Below are 18,846 nucleotides of genomic sequence, written 5' to 3'. Positions count from 1 at the left end.
ACTCTAAAGTGCCATGCTCCTTCCCACCCCAGGACCTTGTTAATGCTTTTCCTTCTATCAGGAATGACCTCTGTCCTTCTCTTCACCTGGCTCACTGCACCCCTTTCCTCAGGTCTCATCTTACACACCACTTTCCTGCACCCTCTCACTTGCTACTTAGGGCTCCTGAAATACTCTTTAGAGCAGCGGCGGGAAGTTTTTCGGCACCAGGGACTGGTGCTCCTATGAGAATCTAATGCCTGATGATCTGAGGTGGAGCTGAGGCAGTGATGCTAGTGCTGGGGAGCGCTTGCAAATACAGATGAAGCTTTGCTTGCTTGCCCACCATTTACCTCCTGCTGTGTGGCCCAGTTCCTACAGGCCATGGGACTGGTACCAGTCCGCAGCCCCGGGGTTGGGGACCCCCGTCTTAGAGCTCTCACCATACTGGGGATTTCCTGTTGTAAGTCTGTCCCTTTCACTGAATGTTAACTTTGAGGGGTCAGGGACTGGGGCTATTTCTTCAAGGAATTAATGAAGAAAAGAGCATTTGTATTACTATCACCTGTGGTGAATGAATGAATAACTTTTGAGGTTAAAAAGCACTTTTGGGGACCATCAGTTAGTATTCATTATGGTTTCACATCCTAGGAGGTTTTCAGTTTAATAAAGGAGATAACAGAAATCTCATGAAAAAAATTTCAATCTTGATATTGTCAATATCAACCGAATGTTCAAGGAGGTTAGAGGAGAGAGATATCTATGGTTTCTCAGCCATTTATTCAGATTTTCAAAGTGCAAGATGTGTAACTGACACAGTTTAATGGAAAAACACTCATCGCCCATGACCACTCCTTCTACCATTTGGGCATATACGTCCAAGGCTGTAGCCTAGGCTCCCTTTCCTCTTCCTCACTTCACGTATTATTGCTATCACAGTTTAGTACTTTATTAGCTTCAGACTGAGCTGCTGCTATAAGAACCTTCCAGCCTGTACATCCCCAGCCTCTCTTGCCTTTAATCCATTATATCTACTCTTGCCAGATTAGTTTTCTTGATTACATTTTTCAGTGGCTCTCTATTTTCCACATGTAACACTTGACTCTTCATAATCTAGTTCTAATTTGCTTTTAAAAAGCTTTGATTAAATTGCATTCCAAAATTATAAAAGACACATCAACTTCAACCTGCAAAGCACTCACAGATATATAAGGAGAAATGTTATGATCACTCCCATCTCTTCTCCATTTGTCACCCAGTCTCCTGATATATTCAGTGTTAACAGCCTGGGGTAGAACTTCTATCCCTTTCTCCATGTTCACCGTGCTCATATAAACTACACTCATATATATAGTGCTATTATATTATTGTTTGTTTATATAGAAATAATTGTATTAGAGTTCTGTGTAACTTTCTCATTCTTTATGACAATGGGTCTACAGACCTAGATCTAATTTTTTAGCCGCATAGTATTCCATAGAATATTTATTTCCCATTTATTCCACCATTCCCTTGTAGATGGTCATATAGGTTGTTATGTTTGTTTGATTTTTAGTTTTTTTTTTTTTTACTAATAAAATCCTCATATCTATATTCTTGGAATCAGTGACTTTATTTCTGTAGGATAGACTGCCAAAAGTGCAGCTGCCTTATACCCCAGCCAAATCTGATTTTTTGTTCTCCCCACATGCACTCCTATCATCTCTCCCTAGAAGGCCCTTGTCCCCATGCTTATATGTCTAACTTCCAATCCTGCAATGCTCAGATCTTACACCAGAATTTAGATATGAAATCCAATATCCACTTCTCTCCTTCCTAAGCTTAATATTATAGCAATGTGCCAGGCCCAGATAGTGGCTCACAGTTGGTGTACACCAATCTCGATAATCCTATTTTCATCTTCATCTTTCTCAATCATCCTTGTAGCTAAGGATCACCATGTGACTCAGTTTTGGAAAATGAAGCACAAATAGAAGTAAGGAGGTAGCAAAGCAAGAGGGTGAACATTGGGAAAAACTCTTGTTTTCCTGATCAAAGGAGATGATGAAGATATTTTGACCCTTTCCTTTCCCTCCATCTCTCCCTTCTTCCTTCTATGGACTTGGATATAATATCTGGAGCTATAGCAGCTATCTTGTGACCATGATGAAAAGTCTAAGAAAATAGCAGAGAGACATTTAATCCTGGCATCACTGGGACACTGAGCCATCTCTAACAATCACCCAATTTTCACAACTTCTGCTATATTAGAAAAATAAAATCCCTATTTATTTAATTCAATGAAATTGGAAATTTTTATATTTGCAGCTAAATATATTCTTTACCTGTCCCCTTTGGCAAATCTTATTTCCAATGGTGTTTCCATCATAGGTATACCACTATAGTGGTTCAAAAATTTTTTAGAAACCTATTAAAGACTTTCCTTCAAACATTCTTGAGAGGCGGCTTTGGTATTTTAGAATAGCCTAAAGTCACTTGGAGTCAGGTCTCATCATACCTTTAACCCTCAGTGTTTCTATAAACTATCAGATAATGGACATATAACATTTATCTTTTTTGTCTGCCTATCCTCTGAACCCCCTTCCTATAAGTTATAATGCAAAGCCTGCTTCCAACTATGGGGCCATGTCCTCCTTCTCCCTGCCTCTGATAGCTGAGTCTCCATCAGCAGGATATTTGACTGTTAACAGGTGAGCAGAAGATTGGGGTAGGTTGGACAGCCTTCTCAGCAGATACAGAGATGCTAATAGCCCAGAAGGAGCATTGAGCCCAAATCAAAGGCCTTGACTTTCTAGGGGAGGCAGAGTGGAAAGGACAGTTACTGCCATGTCCAGTGTGATAATGACAGACACTCAGGCAGTGGCCTAACCAGACTATTGCAGTAGCATGACCAACTACGTCCTCTGTTTTCCAGCCACTCTCAGTTCCTGTCCATTTTCCCAAGTCTGGGTCTCCAGTCTTTTTACCGATTTTCTGAGCTTCCTGAAATCCTTCTGATAGATTCATTTTCTGCTTAAATTAGCCAGAGCCAGTTTCTGCCACTCACAACCAAGAATACTAATAGGTTTGCTATAGCATGGCTTTTTGGGTAACTTCTAAAGAGGTTTGGTGGTGATTATTTCTTAGTGTGGCTTCTATGATGGGTACTGATGGGAGCCCCAACACCAAGCAGCCTGGCTGAATACCTCCAACCCAACCAGGCCATGATTTCACTGGAAAAACTGTTAAATTCAGTAAAGAGAAACTATCAGGCCAGAACTGAGTGAAAGAACATACTTAATGTTCAGAGTATTTTATTGAATGCCTACTGTGTTTTGGACACTATTCTAGGTAGCTTCACAACATTACCTTATTTAATTCTTACCAAAGCCCAGTGAGAAAAGAATTATTATCTCCATATGGTTCAAGAATGTGCAGAATTTCTCTCCTTTACTTCTAACCCTCTCACCCCACAAGCCTCAGTGGCACTCAATATGTCTGATTAAGGTTTCTAAGGCATCAAAAGACACTGTCAAGATCGACCACCCCAGGTGACAATCAACTCTGATTCTTCTCAGCAGAGCTTAAGAGCTTAAATGCCTGGTACTTTGGAGTGCTGAAAGAAATGTTTATGGAATGCAATCAGTGGCATGGGACTACCTCTGGGCTGCATTTTCTTGGGAAGATGGTGGCTTGAAGCATTTGAGGTCTTGTGTATGAGAAGAACCAAGGAGGAAGAGGTAGGTAGCAGGTTTTCTTATCACACTGCACTGCACTTTCCCCAACCCTTGACCTTGGCCAAACACTTCACGTCACTGGGCTCAGTGTTTATTCTTTTTTTCTCTTTCTTTTTCTGTCTCTATCTCTACTTTTACCCTTCCTTCTCTTCACCTTTTCTAAAACATGAATGATGTCACCCTACTTTCATTTCCTGTGGAATCTACCACACACATCAACAATATTCAATAAATATTGGTTACATGAATCCATTTTCAAAGAGTTTTCTTTCTCAGCCCCCACCTTTGCTACTGAATCTTCTGACCTCTCGGGGACTCTTTCTACCACATGGTTTCTTTTCTTTTTTTTTCTTTTTTGCCACATTCTCATATTCGCCATGGTTCATTTGAAGAGCCAAAGGCCTTGCCATGTCCTTAGTCTTCTTGCCCTGCCTCTTCAGAAGTAAAGGGGGCCTTTTTGCCATCCATTGGTGGGGAACCATGCCCTTCATCAGGGATGAGGGACTGTGGGGGTGAGAAATGGCAGCAGTGGTCTAGAGAGCTGGCTGATGTGGGGAGGGAGGATCTGTCAGACTGGGAGTAGTGGGGGAGTTGGGGTGGAGTCCGGTGAGGATGAGCTCTGTAAGAGCCTCAGCATCATCTTCAGTCTCCTCCTTCTTTATAATAATTAGCCCCAAATTTGTATAAATTGATTCTCCCTTTGGCATGAGAGCTCTGTAAACACTTATGGAATGAATGAATGAGCTACTTCCTGCAGAACCAAAGTGCGAAAGGAGTTAGTAAATGTGCCAAAATGAGACCAGAGGTCATGGGAACCAAATGTTGATTAGCCCAAAGTGTTACAAAGATAAAAGTAGGGGAACAAGGGCTTTCTAGGAAGGATAGCATCTATCCCCCCCTGTCCTACTCTGGTGCTTCTGCTCCAGCTTCAGTCCTCTTCACCTCCACCTAAAAATCTCTACAGGTGTCTCCATCCAGTCCGGCTTCCAAAACATTGTTTCGGTTGGACCCTGCATTTCTCCAAACCGTCATGGGCAACCCATTTCCCACCAAAAGATGTTTCACATGCCTTAGCTCCTCTCCTGTAACCTTCTTATCATTAAATCTTATTTTTTACTGTCCTCGCAGACTAGCTACTCGGCCAGATTGGGATCTTCCCCCATGCATCAACACAGCCTTTTTGGTCCAGTCTTTGCTTCTGAGGCTCCCTCTTGTACCATCCAGCTCAGGACTTAGCTCCCTCTTCCCTACCTCCATCAGAATAGATCATAGTGGGCTCCAGAGTCCAACTGCTTGATTCCAAAGAACAGTACTGCCACATTTCCTAGTTGTGTGACTTGGGGCAAGGCTCTTAACTTCTTTGAAGTTTCAGTTTCCTCCTGTGCAAAATATGTGTGATAATAGTACTTACTTTATAGGTCAATGGTTAAATTAAATGAAACAGCACATGTGCCTGGCACATAGAAAGTGCTCAAGGTGATCATCATCATCATCATCATCATCATCATCATCTTTATTATCATCCCCTATTTCTTTCTTACCTGTGAACCACTGGAGTGCTGACTGTGCCACTCATGTGGCACTTAAGTATCTACTAATTGATATATTTTATTAACTATTTGAACTCATATTGTTTAACTTTGTATGTGTTCAACTTCCCAATTAGAGTTTAAGCTCCTCCGGGCCTGAAGGAGATGCCTTTTTTTATATTTCTAATAGACTAGCAGAAGGTTAAGTAAAAAATATGCACAAATGGACACTTATTAAAACAAGTAATAAAATATCCAGTTTCTGTATAATCCTTTCACAATTGTGATTTACTTTAATTCTCATAGCAATTCTATAAGATATGTACTGCTATTTCCATTTTACAAATTAGGAAACTGAGGTTCATAGAGAGGAGGTCATTTGCCCAAGTTCCAAAGGTCAGGGCTCTTTCCTGCCTCATAATGGCCTCCTTCAGCTTTCAGAAATTCTGGCAATGTCTCCCTCTCTTGTTCTAATGCCCAAAGGCACCTTTTCTGCTAGCTCAATTCAGCATCACTGCTAGCTCTAACATTCTTTCCACGTGCCCATGAGGAGAGATGTTGGAGATATACTATTAGATGAAAAGATCTGTTTATGAAAGAGCAGGGACATGCACACATCCACAGCTCATCCATGTCACCTAGAATGCAGGCCTCAAGGATGTGTGTGACCAGCCACTGGTCATTTCTTAGGGGGTGGGATCATGGGTGATTTTAACTTTTCTTGCTCACCTGTAGTTTCTACTATAAATGTTAATTACCTTTATAAATAAAGAAAAAACACAATACAAATTTTGTTTGTTCATTTAACAGATGACAGTACAGTGCTTCCAGAACTCTCTTTGCTTCTTTGCCCCTCCCAATTCTCTTTAACTAAAAAAAATGCTCCCAATTGAGGCAACCTTTTCCTCTCCTTCCTCCCTCCCAGATCTGAGCCAGGTGGGCAGAGTCCCATCCCTGGCACTTATTAGTCACAGGTTTGAAATGCAGGGGAGGGAGAAGTGATTGGTGTGGGGTGGGAATTTGGGGATTCTTTTATCCCCTGCATCTCAAAGGCTGACAGGTTCTTGAGGGGTGGAAATGACTAGTAATTAGAGAACCTTCTCCACAGCACACACTGAAGACACACTTCACAGTCTCTGTGACCTCTGCAGCCCGGTGAGGCTTTGTTATGTAGATGCTCTTAATTGGGTGAGTCACTTACTGCAAACAGCTTTAGGAGAGAGAGCATTGTGGGCTGTTTCAGGGAGGCTTCCTACCAGGGGTTCTAACTCAGGAATTGGGGAACTGGCAGCAATGGCATCTATGTAACTTCCCCCTTTCCCATAGAAGTGAAAGGTAGTCCTCACGACCGGGAGTCAGCATGGTGAGCTTTTAGGGAGGATGTTAAATTATGGCCTTAGTCCTCCTCCTCCCTCTCTGCCTCTGTCTTTCACAGTTTATAGATCACCTATTCTTTGTGAGGCTGGAGATATTTTGAGGTTTAAACCGGGTTCCCTACATTCTAGAAGCTGACCAACTATTTGGGAAATTAGGGACAGATATAGATGTACATAATAACACCAAATAGTAGGGATCAATTCCAGGCACATGGAAGAGGCTCTACAGTTTCTCCTTTCAGGCCCTTACCGCCCTTCACAAGGGGTCCAATACATTTTTAGAGCCTGTGAGGAAGTTTTTATGACTCTACTCTCTCCTAATGCATTCTACCTACACCTGTCAGACCGATTGCTCTAAAACACAAATGTTTAATAACCACTTATTTTCAGTGTGCTCAAAGTGAGGCCTACTTATCTCTTTATGATCTGGTCCCTGCCTACCTCTTTTGCTGTCTCCTTGTATTCAAGGTCACCAATGACCTCTATGTTGTTAAATCCAATGGCTAATTCTCTGTCCTCAATTTACTTGACCTTAAGTAGCATTGGACAAGTTAACCATTCCTTCCTCCTTTTATTCCTTAACATTTTATTTATAAATTTTTTTAAATTAAAAAAATAAGATAATGAATTCCCAGTTCTCTTCTACACTTGTCAGCTAACACGTTACCATGTTAATTCTCTCTCTCTCTCTCTGCCTTTCTCTCATGCATATACACATACATACACCCACACACATACACATACACCCACACTTTCGTCTGAACTATATGAAAGCTGTAGGCATTTTGATGTTTATTCCTAATTTTTTTACTCACATCTCCTAAAGAAAAGAACATTCTCTTACAAAACCACAGTGCAATTAGCATACCTAAGAAAAGTAATGTTAATTTAATATCAGTTATATCATCATATGGTTCAAATTTAAACATTTCCAATTGTCCTTAAAGTGTCTTTTTAGCTGTTTTCCCACCGGTTCCAGTATCCAATAAAGGATCATGTGTTGCACTTGGTTTTCATGTCTCTTTAGTCCACTTTTATCTAGAACATTCTCCTTGCCCTTTTTCTTTTTTTTTCCATGATATTGACATTTTGGGCAGTCTAGCCCAGTTGTCTTGAAAAATGTACCACTTTCTGGGTTTGTCTGTTTCTTCATGAGTAGATTCTGGTTAAATGATCTGGCAAGGCTACCAGGTAGGCGATGTGGACTTCACATCAGTGGCCCATATCATTGAGTTGTCTCACCCTTGGACATGCTAAGTTTGAGCTCTTGTGTAGGACTATGACCACCAGATCTCTCCACTGTAAAGGTATATTTTCCCCTTTGTGATTTATAGGTAACCTGTGGGATGATATTTTAAGACCATGTGAATTCCCTGTTCATCCAATACTTTCAACATCTCCCTGATGATCCTTGCCTGAAATTCATTATGTTGGAACCTCATCTTTTTTGATTACTTTCATTTCTTGGCTTTCAGGGCCTGACTTCATTTTGGTTCTTCCTTACCTTCCTTGGCCACTTATTCTCAGTTTTTCTGTGCTTCCTTCCCTTCTTCTTGACCTTTGTGTTAATGCTCTAGGGCCCAATCATTAGATCTTTTTCATCCTGTCTTGTGGCTTTAAATGCCATGTAAAAGCTGTAGACTCTCAAATTTATAATTCTAATCCAGATCTGTTTCCTTAACAAATACAACTTCCTTCTTGACAATTCCACTTGTATGTCTCAACATAATATCAGACAGCTCAGGTCCAAAATTGATCCCCACATCCAATCATCCTCTAATTTTCTCATCCATTTCAATATGACAACTCTATCTTTCCAGTTGCTCAAGCCGAAATTTTGGCGTTACCCTTCATGCCTATGTTTCTCATAGTCTCCATGTCAAATCCATCAGAAATTCTATTGATGCCATCTCCAAGGTATATATTGGCACTGCTCACTGTCTCCAGGTTTCCTGCAATAGCCTGCACTCTGGGTCTCTCTGCTTCTGCCCTTCCCATAGTCCATTTTCAACACAGCAGCCAGAATAATCCTTACAAAATGTGGGTCGTCTGCTCAAGGCTCCCCATCTTACTTAGAGTACAAGCCTAAGTTGTAACCTCAATCTATCAGGCCCTAAATGATCTGACCCCTCCCTGTCCTACACCCTACTCTAAGATTTCATTTACCATTACTCTCCCCCTTGCTCATTTCACTCTAGCTACTCTGATGTCCTTGCCATTTTCCAAACCTGCCAGGCACTCTCCTGCCTGGAACATTTTCCCCCTAGATGTCTCCCCTAGACTTTTGTGTGCCTGTGAATGCCTCTGCATCCAGCTGCTGCATCTTAAGGGCTTATTCCACCTGTACTTTGGAGCTAGGAGCAATCCAAAGCCTGGTGCAGCTGTCTGTACCTGAGATACTCATCTTTCTAACTAGGGTGACACTGTGCCCTCAGAAGCACTTGAGTTCAAATTCACCATTCAAGCATAAGCAAAGTGACACCATGAGACTAAGAGAAAACTTGCAGCTTTTTCAACCACTGTTCTCTCTGCCTGGAAAACCCTTCCTCTAAGTCTTCTCATGGCTAGCTCCATCTTATTATTTAGATTTCAGCTCAGATGTTGCTTCCCTTAGAGAAGCCTTCCCAGAACACTCCAAAGCTGTCTGAAGCTGTGCAGTTTGTGTATCAGTTTGTGTATCACAAATGCTTTGTGAGTGGGGCTGAAGTTCAGCCCATGCTCTGCTCATAAAGGATTTCACAGAAGAAATGCCTCGAAGGGCTGGCAGAGACCTTGGACATTGTACCTAAATTAGCCACCTGTCCCCCTCATTGTTTGCTTTTGTTCTCATAGCATACATCAATGCTTTCTGAAATTATATATCTCATATACTTGCAACTGTATTATTTATCTACTTACTTGTTACCTGTGTCCTCCCACCAGAATGTAAGCCTCACAGGAGTAAGGACTGTATATGTCTTGTTTCTTATTGTGTCCTCAGTGCATGACACATAGTAGGTGCTCAATAGATATTTACAAATGACTATCTCTCTCCTTTTTTGGGGGAGATGTACATACTTACTTATATTTTTATTTTAGTAATAAATAGCTGCTTAGGTCAGTTAGTTTGCGTCTAAGGAAATTGAGGACATTAGGAGTGAAAGGATTTGTCCAAGGGTACCCTGCTAACTAGTAGCAAAGCTAGGTCATGAACCCAGGACTCCTAGGCCAGGGTACTGGGCACTACAAGGCTTGACCAGCACTTCGTCTGACCCTCTGCCTTCTGGTACTGGTGCCAGGTCAGGGGCAGCTGATACTTGCTTTGTCCCTGGCACAGAGCTGCATGGAGAGCTGCGACTCCTTTCAGAGAAGTAGAAAGAGACTCTGAATTAATATTGGTAAATCACACCAGAACCCTCATGTGTGCATTATTATTATTGCCCCCCATATATTCTAAAATAATTCCTGTAAATAATTATAAAAATAAATCTCAGCGACAAATTTTTTATTTTATTTTATTTCCAGGAACACATTTATTCATCATAATCTCTTCAGGGGTAGGACAAATTGGAGCACTGGGTAGTGAATACAATTTGCAAATAGGCAATATAAGTAGAGAGAAAATTAATATGTATTCCTCAGTGCTCTAAAAGGAGAGGAAGAACATTAATAGCCATTTCCTTGCAGATATAACTTTGAAAATGTTATTTCTGATCCATCAGCGTGGGGCTCTATATGAGGAAAATGGTTACGACGTGACAAGAAGTGATTAGATGTGAAATGGCATCTTCCTGGCGCTCTGCCCCAGTTTCTTCACTCTCTTCTTACTGGGACATAGGAGGAATCCTATTTTCTTTTTTTGGATTGGTGGTTTGGTCAGCTTCTCATTTGCTAGGTGACCTTGGGCAAGTCCCTTTCATTCTTTGGCCTCCGTTTCCACAATCAGTAGTTGGAATAGATGATTTCTAAAGCAGTGAAACTGGATGATCACAAATCCAAATTACTTGGGGGTACTCGAGAAACACACAGATGCTAGAGGACCACCTACTGCCTCAAAATCTCATTTCCACATATTTTAATTGAGGTGGGGGGGAGGTTCCTTATCCTCTAATTGGCAGAACCTCTCCATGCCAAGATGGGATTCTGGAACAGTACCCGGTCTTCTTGACCCCACTGGACATCATACAGTTGAGCAGGTTCTTCTGGTCAGTTTCTCTTTCCCTCTCAAAGACCAACATGATCCCTGTCCCTGAGTCAGAGATGACTTCCCTCTGGACCCCAGCTAAGGACTTGGAGTATTGGGCAAGTTCTAGGCAAACTGGGGAAGAATATTCGTTTCTCATTGCTGTTTTCAAGATTTGCAAAAATAATCCTGCCCCTTCTATCCCAATCTCCTCCCTTCTTGTTTTTAATTACAAAAGTAGTAATATGCATCTTGCGAAAATCATAGAAGAAATGGAATGAAAAGCAGAAGCTCCTTTACTACTCACCATCCCAAACCTACTCCCTTCTTCACTCCCTGTTAATATTTGTATTTTAGTATAGACGAAAACAGCAAAATCTTGTAAGATCAAAAGGGAAATCAGAGGAACTCAGAATTAATAATAGTAGTAATTATAATAGTAAATAATAATATTGTTAAAAAATAAACTAATGAATACTCATGCCAGACATTATGATTGCATTTAATATATATTTAAAAATTTAATTTGTTCTAGTTGGGAGAGGAGGGAGGTGTTTTGGAGCATAGATCATCCTTAGTCACTCATACGTGTGCAAATACTGCAGAGAGGACCTGGAAACATTTCCTCTTTCCTAAGCTTCCTAAACTCTTCCTTTAGGCCGAAAGAAGGCTGCTTCAGCAACAAAGAGCATTTTGCATGCAGACATTCAGTCTTTTTTTTTTTTTTAAGTTGAAATCTGAATGTGCTGAGTATGAACTAGGGGCTGGGGCATGATTAATTACAGCAACCATCTTAATCTACCTAGAAGCTAGGCCTGAAAGAAATGTTGCCAGGCTGATATAGAAATTTGGCTAAAGATAGGTAGGAATGCCGATAAAACTTTGTTAACTGGTTCTGTCTTTCTCTCAACTGCTGAAGGAAGATTTAAGAAATCAGTTCCTATTTCACTGGTCCTGGCCAACCCCAGAATCAACTCTCTTGATTGGAAATAAACAGGATCTTCCTTTTTGTCCCCAGGAATGTGATGGAGGAAGGACTCTAGGGGAAAGGGCCTCTTCTGCCAAAGAAGAATAATAATATAATAACAAAGATGACAGTAGGAATGAAATATTGCCCTCTTTATCAAAGGCGATAAGGAAATGCTGAGTTGTATGTGTTGAACCTCCTCATTCTCTATATGGATGTGTTAAGAGTTCCAGAATTCACAGGCCCAGGATTTCCAGGCCAGGTCTGACTTGAACTTTCTGTTCAGTAGTTTTCATGCGTGCACTGTAATAGGCTACATGTCTTAATTTTAGGTTCAGAAAATAGGATCACAATTACAGCACTTCTTGTCATCTTAGTACTATAAATGTCTGAACACAAATCTTTTCCGAAGAGTTTGTCTTAGTTGTGTATAACCCCAGTGCCTAGCATAGTACCTGGTCCTTGGAAGCTGGGGTAGAGGGGCTGTTGAATAATTGAGGTGAGGCAGAGGGCATAGGCAGCTCACTCTTAGTTGGCCATGAAATGGGATGAGGGGGGTGAGGAAGAACCCAGATGACTACATGAGCCTTCCCTTTCTCTCAGTGCTCCTGGGGCAGGGGTAGAAAGAGGTTTGTTCAGGAGAAACTTCGATAAGACTTATTTCCTCTGTTCACTCTTGTAAACTTGTGTTCCAAAGGAATCATCTGTCTGCCTCCTGGGCCAGCCCTATCTCAGTATTCCTTTGCTCTCTCTCCTTCCAAAGGGAGGGCCATATTATCCAAGGCACTTTATCGTTGGTATTTCTTTTTTGTTCAAGAAGGTGATGAGGTAGGTCATTCCTGCCCTCCTCTTCCAATCACCCTTAGTTCAGAGATACAGATTCGTTTCCTTCTTTTTCCCCCTCTCTTCCTCTCCTTGCTCTCCCTCCTCTTCCTTCTCCTGTTCTGAAGACCAGCTTTCAAAAAGTGAGGCGAGTAAGCAGAGGTTAATCCAGTCTGTTTCAAGAGGAGCCCTCCCCTACTATATTCAGCAAATTTCTACTCTGCTCAAGAACTTTTGGTAGCTCCCTACTGTCATCAGCTTACATTTCAAACACTAAAACCCACCTCAGTCTAAGCTATCTTGAACTTTATTTTCTGTGATTTCCTCAATTATCTCTCCCCTACAGTCAACTGGCCTTCCTAATGAATTCACCCAGTGGAGACAAGAGTGGTTTGGGAGTCATTCTAGGCAAAACTAACAACTAAAAGCCAAGCAGAAGATGTGAGAAGTAGTAGAAGAGGCAGGAGAGGTAAGTGTTGATGGGATTATAAAAGATCTTGAGGGAGGTTCTATACTGTTATCAGAATATATATGATCAGAATTCTATGTTGTCTATATATCAACTAATAATATAGTCTATATTATTAGTTGATCTGGAGCCATTGAAAGATTTCAGGTGGGGTCAGCTTGGGCTTTTATAATGGTCACCCTGCGGCTAAGCAGAGAAGGGAATAGTAGTGAGGGAGTCTGGAAAGGTGGAAAAGATCTCTGCCCACTTTTGTGTTATTGGCAGATAGTGTCTGCAGAACAGTCTATGCTCAGAAGACACAGCAGTGCAGGGAGGCAGGGGCAGGACTGAGATGACCTTGAGCACCCTCCTCCTGTGGAGGGGGACAGTGTATGGTTCAATTTTATCTCTGAGTAGGTTTAAGTCTGTCTCCACATGTCCTCTCTCGCCAGTCAAAGCCTTTCTAGGAAGGCCAAGGTGAAAGGTGCTTGGGGAGGGCAGAGTATCCTGACTGTCAGGGACTGGGCCCACTTCCTCCCTTTTAGCTAGGAAAGGCAGACGAAAGTGGACAATGGACCAGAGAGGGTATATCCCGCAGAGAAGGAGGAAGGAGTGTGAGGAGCTGGTCTATGAGGCAGTAGGCCTCAAATGATTCTCTTTGATCCCTCTTATCTCTGGAGGGCAAGCTTTCTTTTTTGGCCTGCAGGACCTTTTGTTGCAGCATTTCCTGGAACTCCTAAAAGCAAACACAGCCAAATTTTCTTACAGCTATGTTCTTACAGCTCCACTTTGCTATGTCCGCTCCTTCCAGCAGAGAGAGGGGCAGTAGGGTCACCCCTCAGAGGTCAACACCGCTCATCAGAATGCTGACAATAAAGGCTCACATTACAATGTGTTGGCACTGGGCCTGAAAAACAATGGTGGCAGCCACACAATGCTTAACCAGGACAAAATTATCATCCCCAGCTGCACAACCAGGAGTTCCTAAGTGCCGTTTAGACACACAGAACAATGAAAAGTCCTGTGACACTGACTGGACAGAGGTGGGGAGCTACAATTACAAACCTGTCTACTGAGTTGAGGTATCTGCAATCCCGTGAGACCTAGAGTCTGGCAAGTCAGGACTCAGTTTCTTTTGTCTATTCGAACGGTGCCTTTACCCAATGGTATGAAGGAAGCAGAGTGGAGAGGCCAGTTAAGGTTGGGCTGGCTCTTAGCAGCAATAGGGGACAGGTGATAGTATGACAGCAAATTGGTACCTGGTGATAGCTTTGTGCATCTAGGGGATGGAGGTGGGAAAGAAAAAATAGGCACTGAGAAAATCTGGATCCTTTCCGTGGAGGACGGACATGAGCTTCCAGTTATCTGCCCACTGGGCCTGATTTCATCCACACTGGAGGAAGGAATGGCCAGCCCTCACTTCCAGATGAGGGGAAAGTATGTGTGTATATGTGTGGTGTCTGACTCTATGGATGATTTTGAGTTCCACGAATACCTTTTCTCTGTGAGGAAGGAGAGAAAAAGAGAAGCCTGAAATTTGGGCAGATCATTCGATTCTCTTCCCAGTGTTTATTACTGTCACTGGGGGTGCTATTAGCTGAGCCAGCACTTTAAGGGGAAATTCAATTCCCCTCTCCCCCACCCCTCTACAAATGGAAACCCCATCCCACCAGGCGTCAGTTCAACCTCTCCTCTTCTCCCTTCCACTCAAAAGTTGAGGAGGGAAGCTCTGGGCAAGAGGCCCTTCCTCCCTGTAGTTGAAGATAGTTATGTAATGTGGATTGTGAAATATCAGAAAGGCCTGGCTTTTTACCCTCTCCTCCACTAACGGCTCAGATGCCGCGCCCCCTAAGCCCCAGTCTGCCCGCATTAATGCAGTAGAGCTCTGCGCATGGAGTTTTGGGGGACGCTATTCCTATTCCTCTGACTTGTCATGCGCGATAGGTCCTGGGACACCCAGGGGGCACACAGGAGAATCAAGTGGCCTTCACCGTCCCAGCGGGGCGCTGCGGGCCACCTGTTGCGGTGCGAGGTGGGGTTGTGGAGGCTCAACTGCGTGAGAGCCAAGCCCAGGGCCGCTGGCAGGCACAGAGCTGAACCGAGGTTCAGCTGCCGACCTGCTCTTCGGGCTTCCGCAGGGTCAGCTGACTGCCCAGTGCGGAACTAAAGCGCCCGGTCCGCGCCGCCTCTGCAGCCGTCACGTTCTCTGTTCTGTGTTAGGGGCAGTGGGTCCGCCCCGTCGCCATGGCCGGGGTCGTGGTCAGTGGAACTCAAGTAAGTCTGCCAGGCCAGCCCCGCCCGCGTTGCGGAACAGTCGGTCTGGGGAGGGAACACTGGGGCGAGGGGCGCCCCCTGGTTAAACAGGGCTCCGTGCTCCCCCTCAGGTCTGAAGGTGGGGAGTCTGTCCTGTTCCCAGGCCTGACACACCCCTTCTGTGGGGGATGGGGAAGGCCCCTCCCCCCCCCCCCCCAGGTCGCTCTGGTACCCTTCACTTCCTTCTGTTTCCAGTGCTCACTGTCCAAGTAGCGCTCACTGTCCAAGGAGCGCTCACTGTCCTAGGCCCACCGGGTGGACTTCAGGCAGAGTGGTCAGCGCCCACAGCCCACCGTACTTTTCGGCCCCCCACTCCCCAAAAGTTTTAATTTCTTTCATAATCAGAAGAAAAAAAATCTCTGGTCAAAGAATACATTTTAGTCATCTTTATACCAATGTAGTTGTAAAAAACAGGCATACTTAACCCCCCACCCCACATTTCGCTTTATTGCACTTCATAGTTGTGTGTGTGTGTGTGTGTGTGTGTTTTATAAATTGAAGGCAAGACCCTCAGCAAAAAGATTATGATTGAATTTATCTCAGTACTCCGTTGTGGTGGTCTGGAACAGAATCTGCCATACCTCCTAGGCATGCTTGTATACAGTTTAGTGTGTGTGTGTATTTTTGTTGTTGTTGTTGTTTTAAATGGAGGCAGGAGCCCACGAAGGCAAAAGACTCAAGCCCACCAAAGATAGTGAAATCATGATGTGTAGGTAGGTGGAGGGGCTGGCTGTAGACTGTCTCTGGCTCCTAACCATAGGCCCCTTATCCAGTGCAGGTAGGAGGCTACAGCTTTCCAGTTTTATTTCAGCACCTGATTTTTTGCGCAGGTGTCTGTGGGAAATGTCAACCCTCCTGTTTCAAGTCTGAGTGATAGACACCAGCTGCACTTGCTTTCAGCGCTGTAGTGAAACCTCACGTGTTTTCAGTCATTGCTGGAGGGACAGACTCAGCCACTCTGAGACCAGGTGCCTTTTACCTGTTGAAAAAGTCAGGTCTCTCTTTTAACCTCTGATTAAGCCAGCCCTCATACTTCCCACCCTTTCCTGCACACCCTAGAGAAACAGTTCTAAGGTTTTGAAGTTCTCCCCTTGGATTGCCTAAGGCAGGTAATGTCAGGCACAATTAGATTTTGAGATTACTTTGGGCTAAAGGGAATGATTTTTCCCTTTTCAGAGTTCAGAAGAGAGCAGGCCAGGGAGGTACCAGCCTGGGGGAGAAGCTAAAAATGATGGGTCTTATTTGGCTGGCAGAGAAAAACTGCTTCTGGGAGTTAACATGGCTGGCTGCCTAGAGGGAAAAGCTGGAGGAGAGGGCCTTTCCCTAGGAAGGGTCCCCTTCTTCTCAGACCCTAGGTCTCTGTATTCAGACCCAGCATTCCCTGGGTGTAGCTTCCAGCTTCATGGAGGACTTGACAGTGGGGATGAGAACTTTACTCTGCTTCTTCCCTCCCACAATTTTCCAGACTTGATTTTCCCTGTATCCCCTGCTTTTAGCTCATTACACACAGCCAAGGGCAATCACTGATCTGTGGGTGAAGCATTTTTGAATACTTGGGGACTGTTTTAAAGAGATGGAGCTGCGTGGGGGAGTTGCTGAGAAAGCAGGCTGGAAAAATGTCTCCGGTGCATCACTGCTCTTTGTCCTAAAACCTAAAGACCCTAACCCTGAGTGGCAGCCCTGGGTTTAGGGTCTTTTTTGCATTCTGCCCCATACAGATTCTAGTGACAGCCATCATAAGAAGTAGCACCTTGAATGTATCACTTGACACTTTTCAAACTTTGGTAGATCCTTCTTGGAGAGATGAACTTCCCCTGAGCTCAGTGTGTTCATATTGTTTTTATTACAACATTGCTTAAATATACCAACATAAAACCTATCTAGAGACCAAAAAACCCTAAATAAAGGGATGCTTTAAGTATAGGAAAAAAAAAACACATAACACCAATACAATTAATTTAATGAGATGGTATTTTGCTGAAATTAGGTCACTGCTTTTGACCTCACTGTGGACTGACTGCTGTTGCCCTGGTTTTTAGGAGTTCCACAGGCCAATAACACTAAACGCTTGGGGGATGTTGTAGATCTCCCTCCACTTTCCTCTATAAAATCGTTCATTCAACATGGATCTGACTTCAGCTGGCCTTCTCTTGGCTTGAATGCATCATTTATATTCTGCAGAAAGTTCTCAATCTTTCCACTCGTTTATGTCAAAGTAGCAGCATCAATACAATTGTAGGCATAAATACAAACTTGGAATTTGGGCACTGAAATTTTGTGCCTAAGAGACATTAGTATAACAAATCCCTTCCACAGTGATATTAGTCTGATTCAACAACTGTTTACCTGGAGGTCACCACATACTGAAAACAGTGCAATGTACTTTAAAGTTATCTCATTCCTGTCATATAAGTAAAATGAGAATGATATGTGACTCATGGGGCTATTTCATGAGGATTGCATAGATAACAGATAGGTGGTGGGCATAATGTTGTTACATTATCCTCAACACCTTTGGAAGTGGTTAGTGTTTAGTTTACAGAAGAGGAACTATTATCCATCCAAGATAATACAGCTTATAAGCAGCAGCACAGGAACTTGAACTCATACCATGGGCTATTTCTACCCTGACAGAGCTTCTAATACTGCACATTTAAAATCAATAATTTCTGACTCCTGGCTGGGGGCAGGCATCATAAAATTTGTCTTACTGACAAACCTACCATCCCTAGAAATGTCCTTGGAGTCAGAACATCCCAACTGCAAAGAGAAACCTTCAGTATTCTGTAGTTTGGTAATTTTCTGCAACTCCTTAGAGGAGCTGGGTGTGTGTGTGTGTGGATCCACCAAGACACTGTTGTTTTTCTTTTTGGTTTTCCTCTCCATAGGGGTCTTTCATTTGATATGTTTTACTTTCCCTGATAACGGTGTCCCTTTCTGTTATCGTTTCACACAAGGCAGAAGTCTTGGGGTTCAGATTATATAAGGAAGGCAAATTAAAACTACAAAACTTGGTCCCCTAGTTCAGTCTAAATCAAGATAATCGACTAAATGCAGTGACTTATTATTGTGGGTATGTTCTTCTGTTCCATTTAAGATTATCTCTATATCCTTTTTCATTTGCTGAAGAAGTTAACTATTTTTGGTCTAGCTCTTCTGACCTTCTTATATTAGGTGGTCATGTGCTCCAGGAAGCTTCCTGACATCCTGAGAGGTAGTGTCTTATGCTAAGGAGCACTTCTTAATTCTCTTCTTATGAGTGTTGGTTGTAATGCCTGGGAATAGCTGCTTACTGCTTTTAAGCCTATCTCAGGCAATTTGAACCCTTCCACATGGTTGGTTTAACTCATATCCCAAATTTTCCAGTTTACCATGTGAGTGGTCCAAGTATGCAGGTGGCTTATCAAGTTGGTTTTTCTATTCATTTTGAGACTTGGTCTTTGTCTCTGTGAAATGGGAACAAGTTGTGTTTTCTGTAGTTTTCTTGGGATGTGATACTTTTAAGACCATGTAGTAAAACAAGCTGATGAAAAT

General features: G+C 43.0%; 1 protein-coding gene across 1 annotated transcript in view; it reads left to right on the top strand.

Annotated features, from left to right (window-relative positions):
• Positions 1-14,818: 14,818 nt before the first annotated feature.
• The window catches only part of LRMDA (leucine rich melanocyte differentiation associated), a 977,871-nt gene continuing 973,843 nt past the window's right edge, over positions 14,819-18,846 (top strand). The window contains exon 1 of the mRNA XM_036222003.1: positions 14,819-15,273. Coding sequence (XP_036077896.1) covers positions 15,244-15,273 — 30 coding nt within the window. The 5' untranslated portion in view covers positions 14,819-15,243. The remainder of the gene's footprint in view (positions 15,274-18,846) is intronic.

This window comes from Rousettus aegyptiacus, unplaced genomic scaffold (assembly GCF_014176215.1).
Source record: "Rousettus aegyptiacus isolate mRouAeg1 unplaced genomic scaffold, mRouAeg1.p scaffold_m13_p_6, whole genome shotgun sequence".
Classification (NCBI taxonomy): domain Eukaryota; kingdom Metazoa; phylum Chordata; class Mammalia; order Chiroptera; family Pteropodidae; genus Rousettus; species Rousettus aegyptiacus.
Note: the sequence above shows the minus strand (reverse complement) of the source record. Positions and strands in the feature narration are given on the sequence as shown.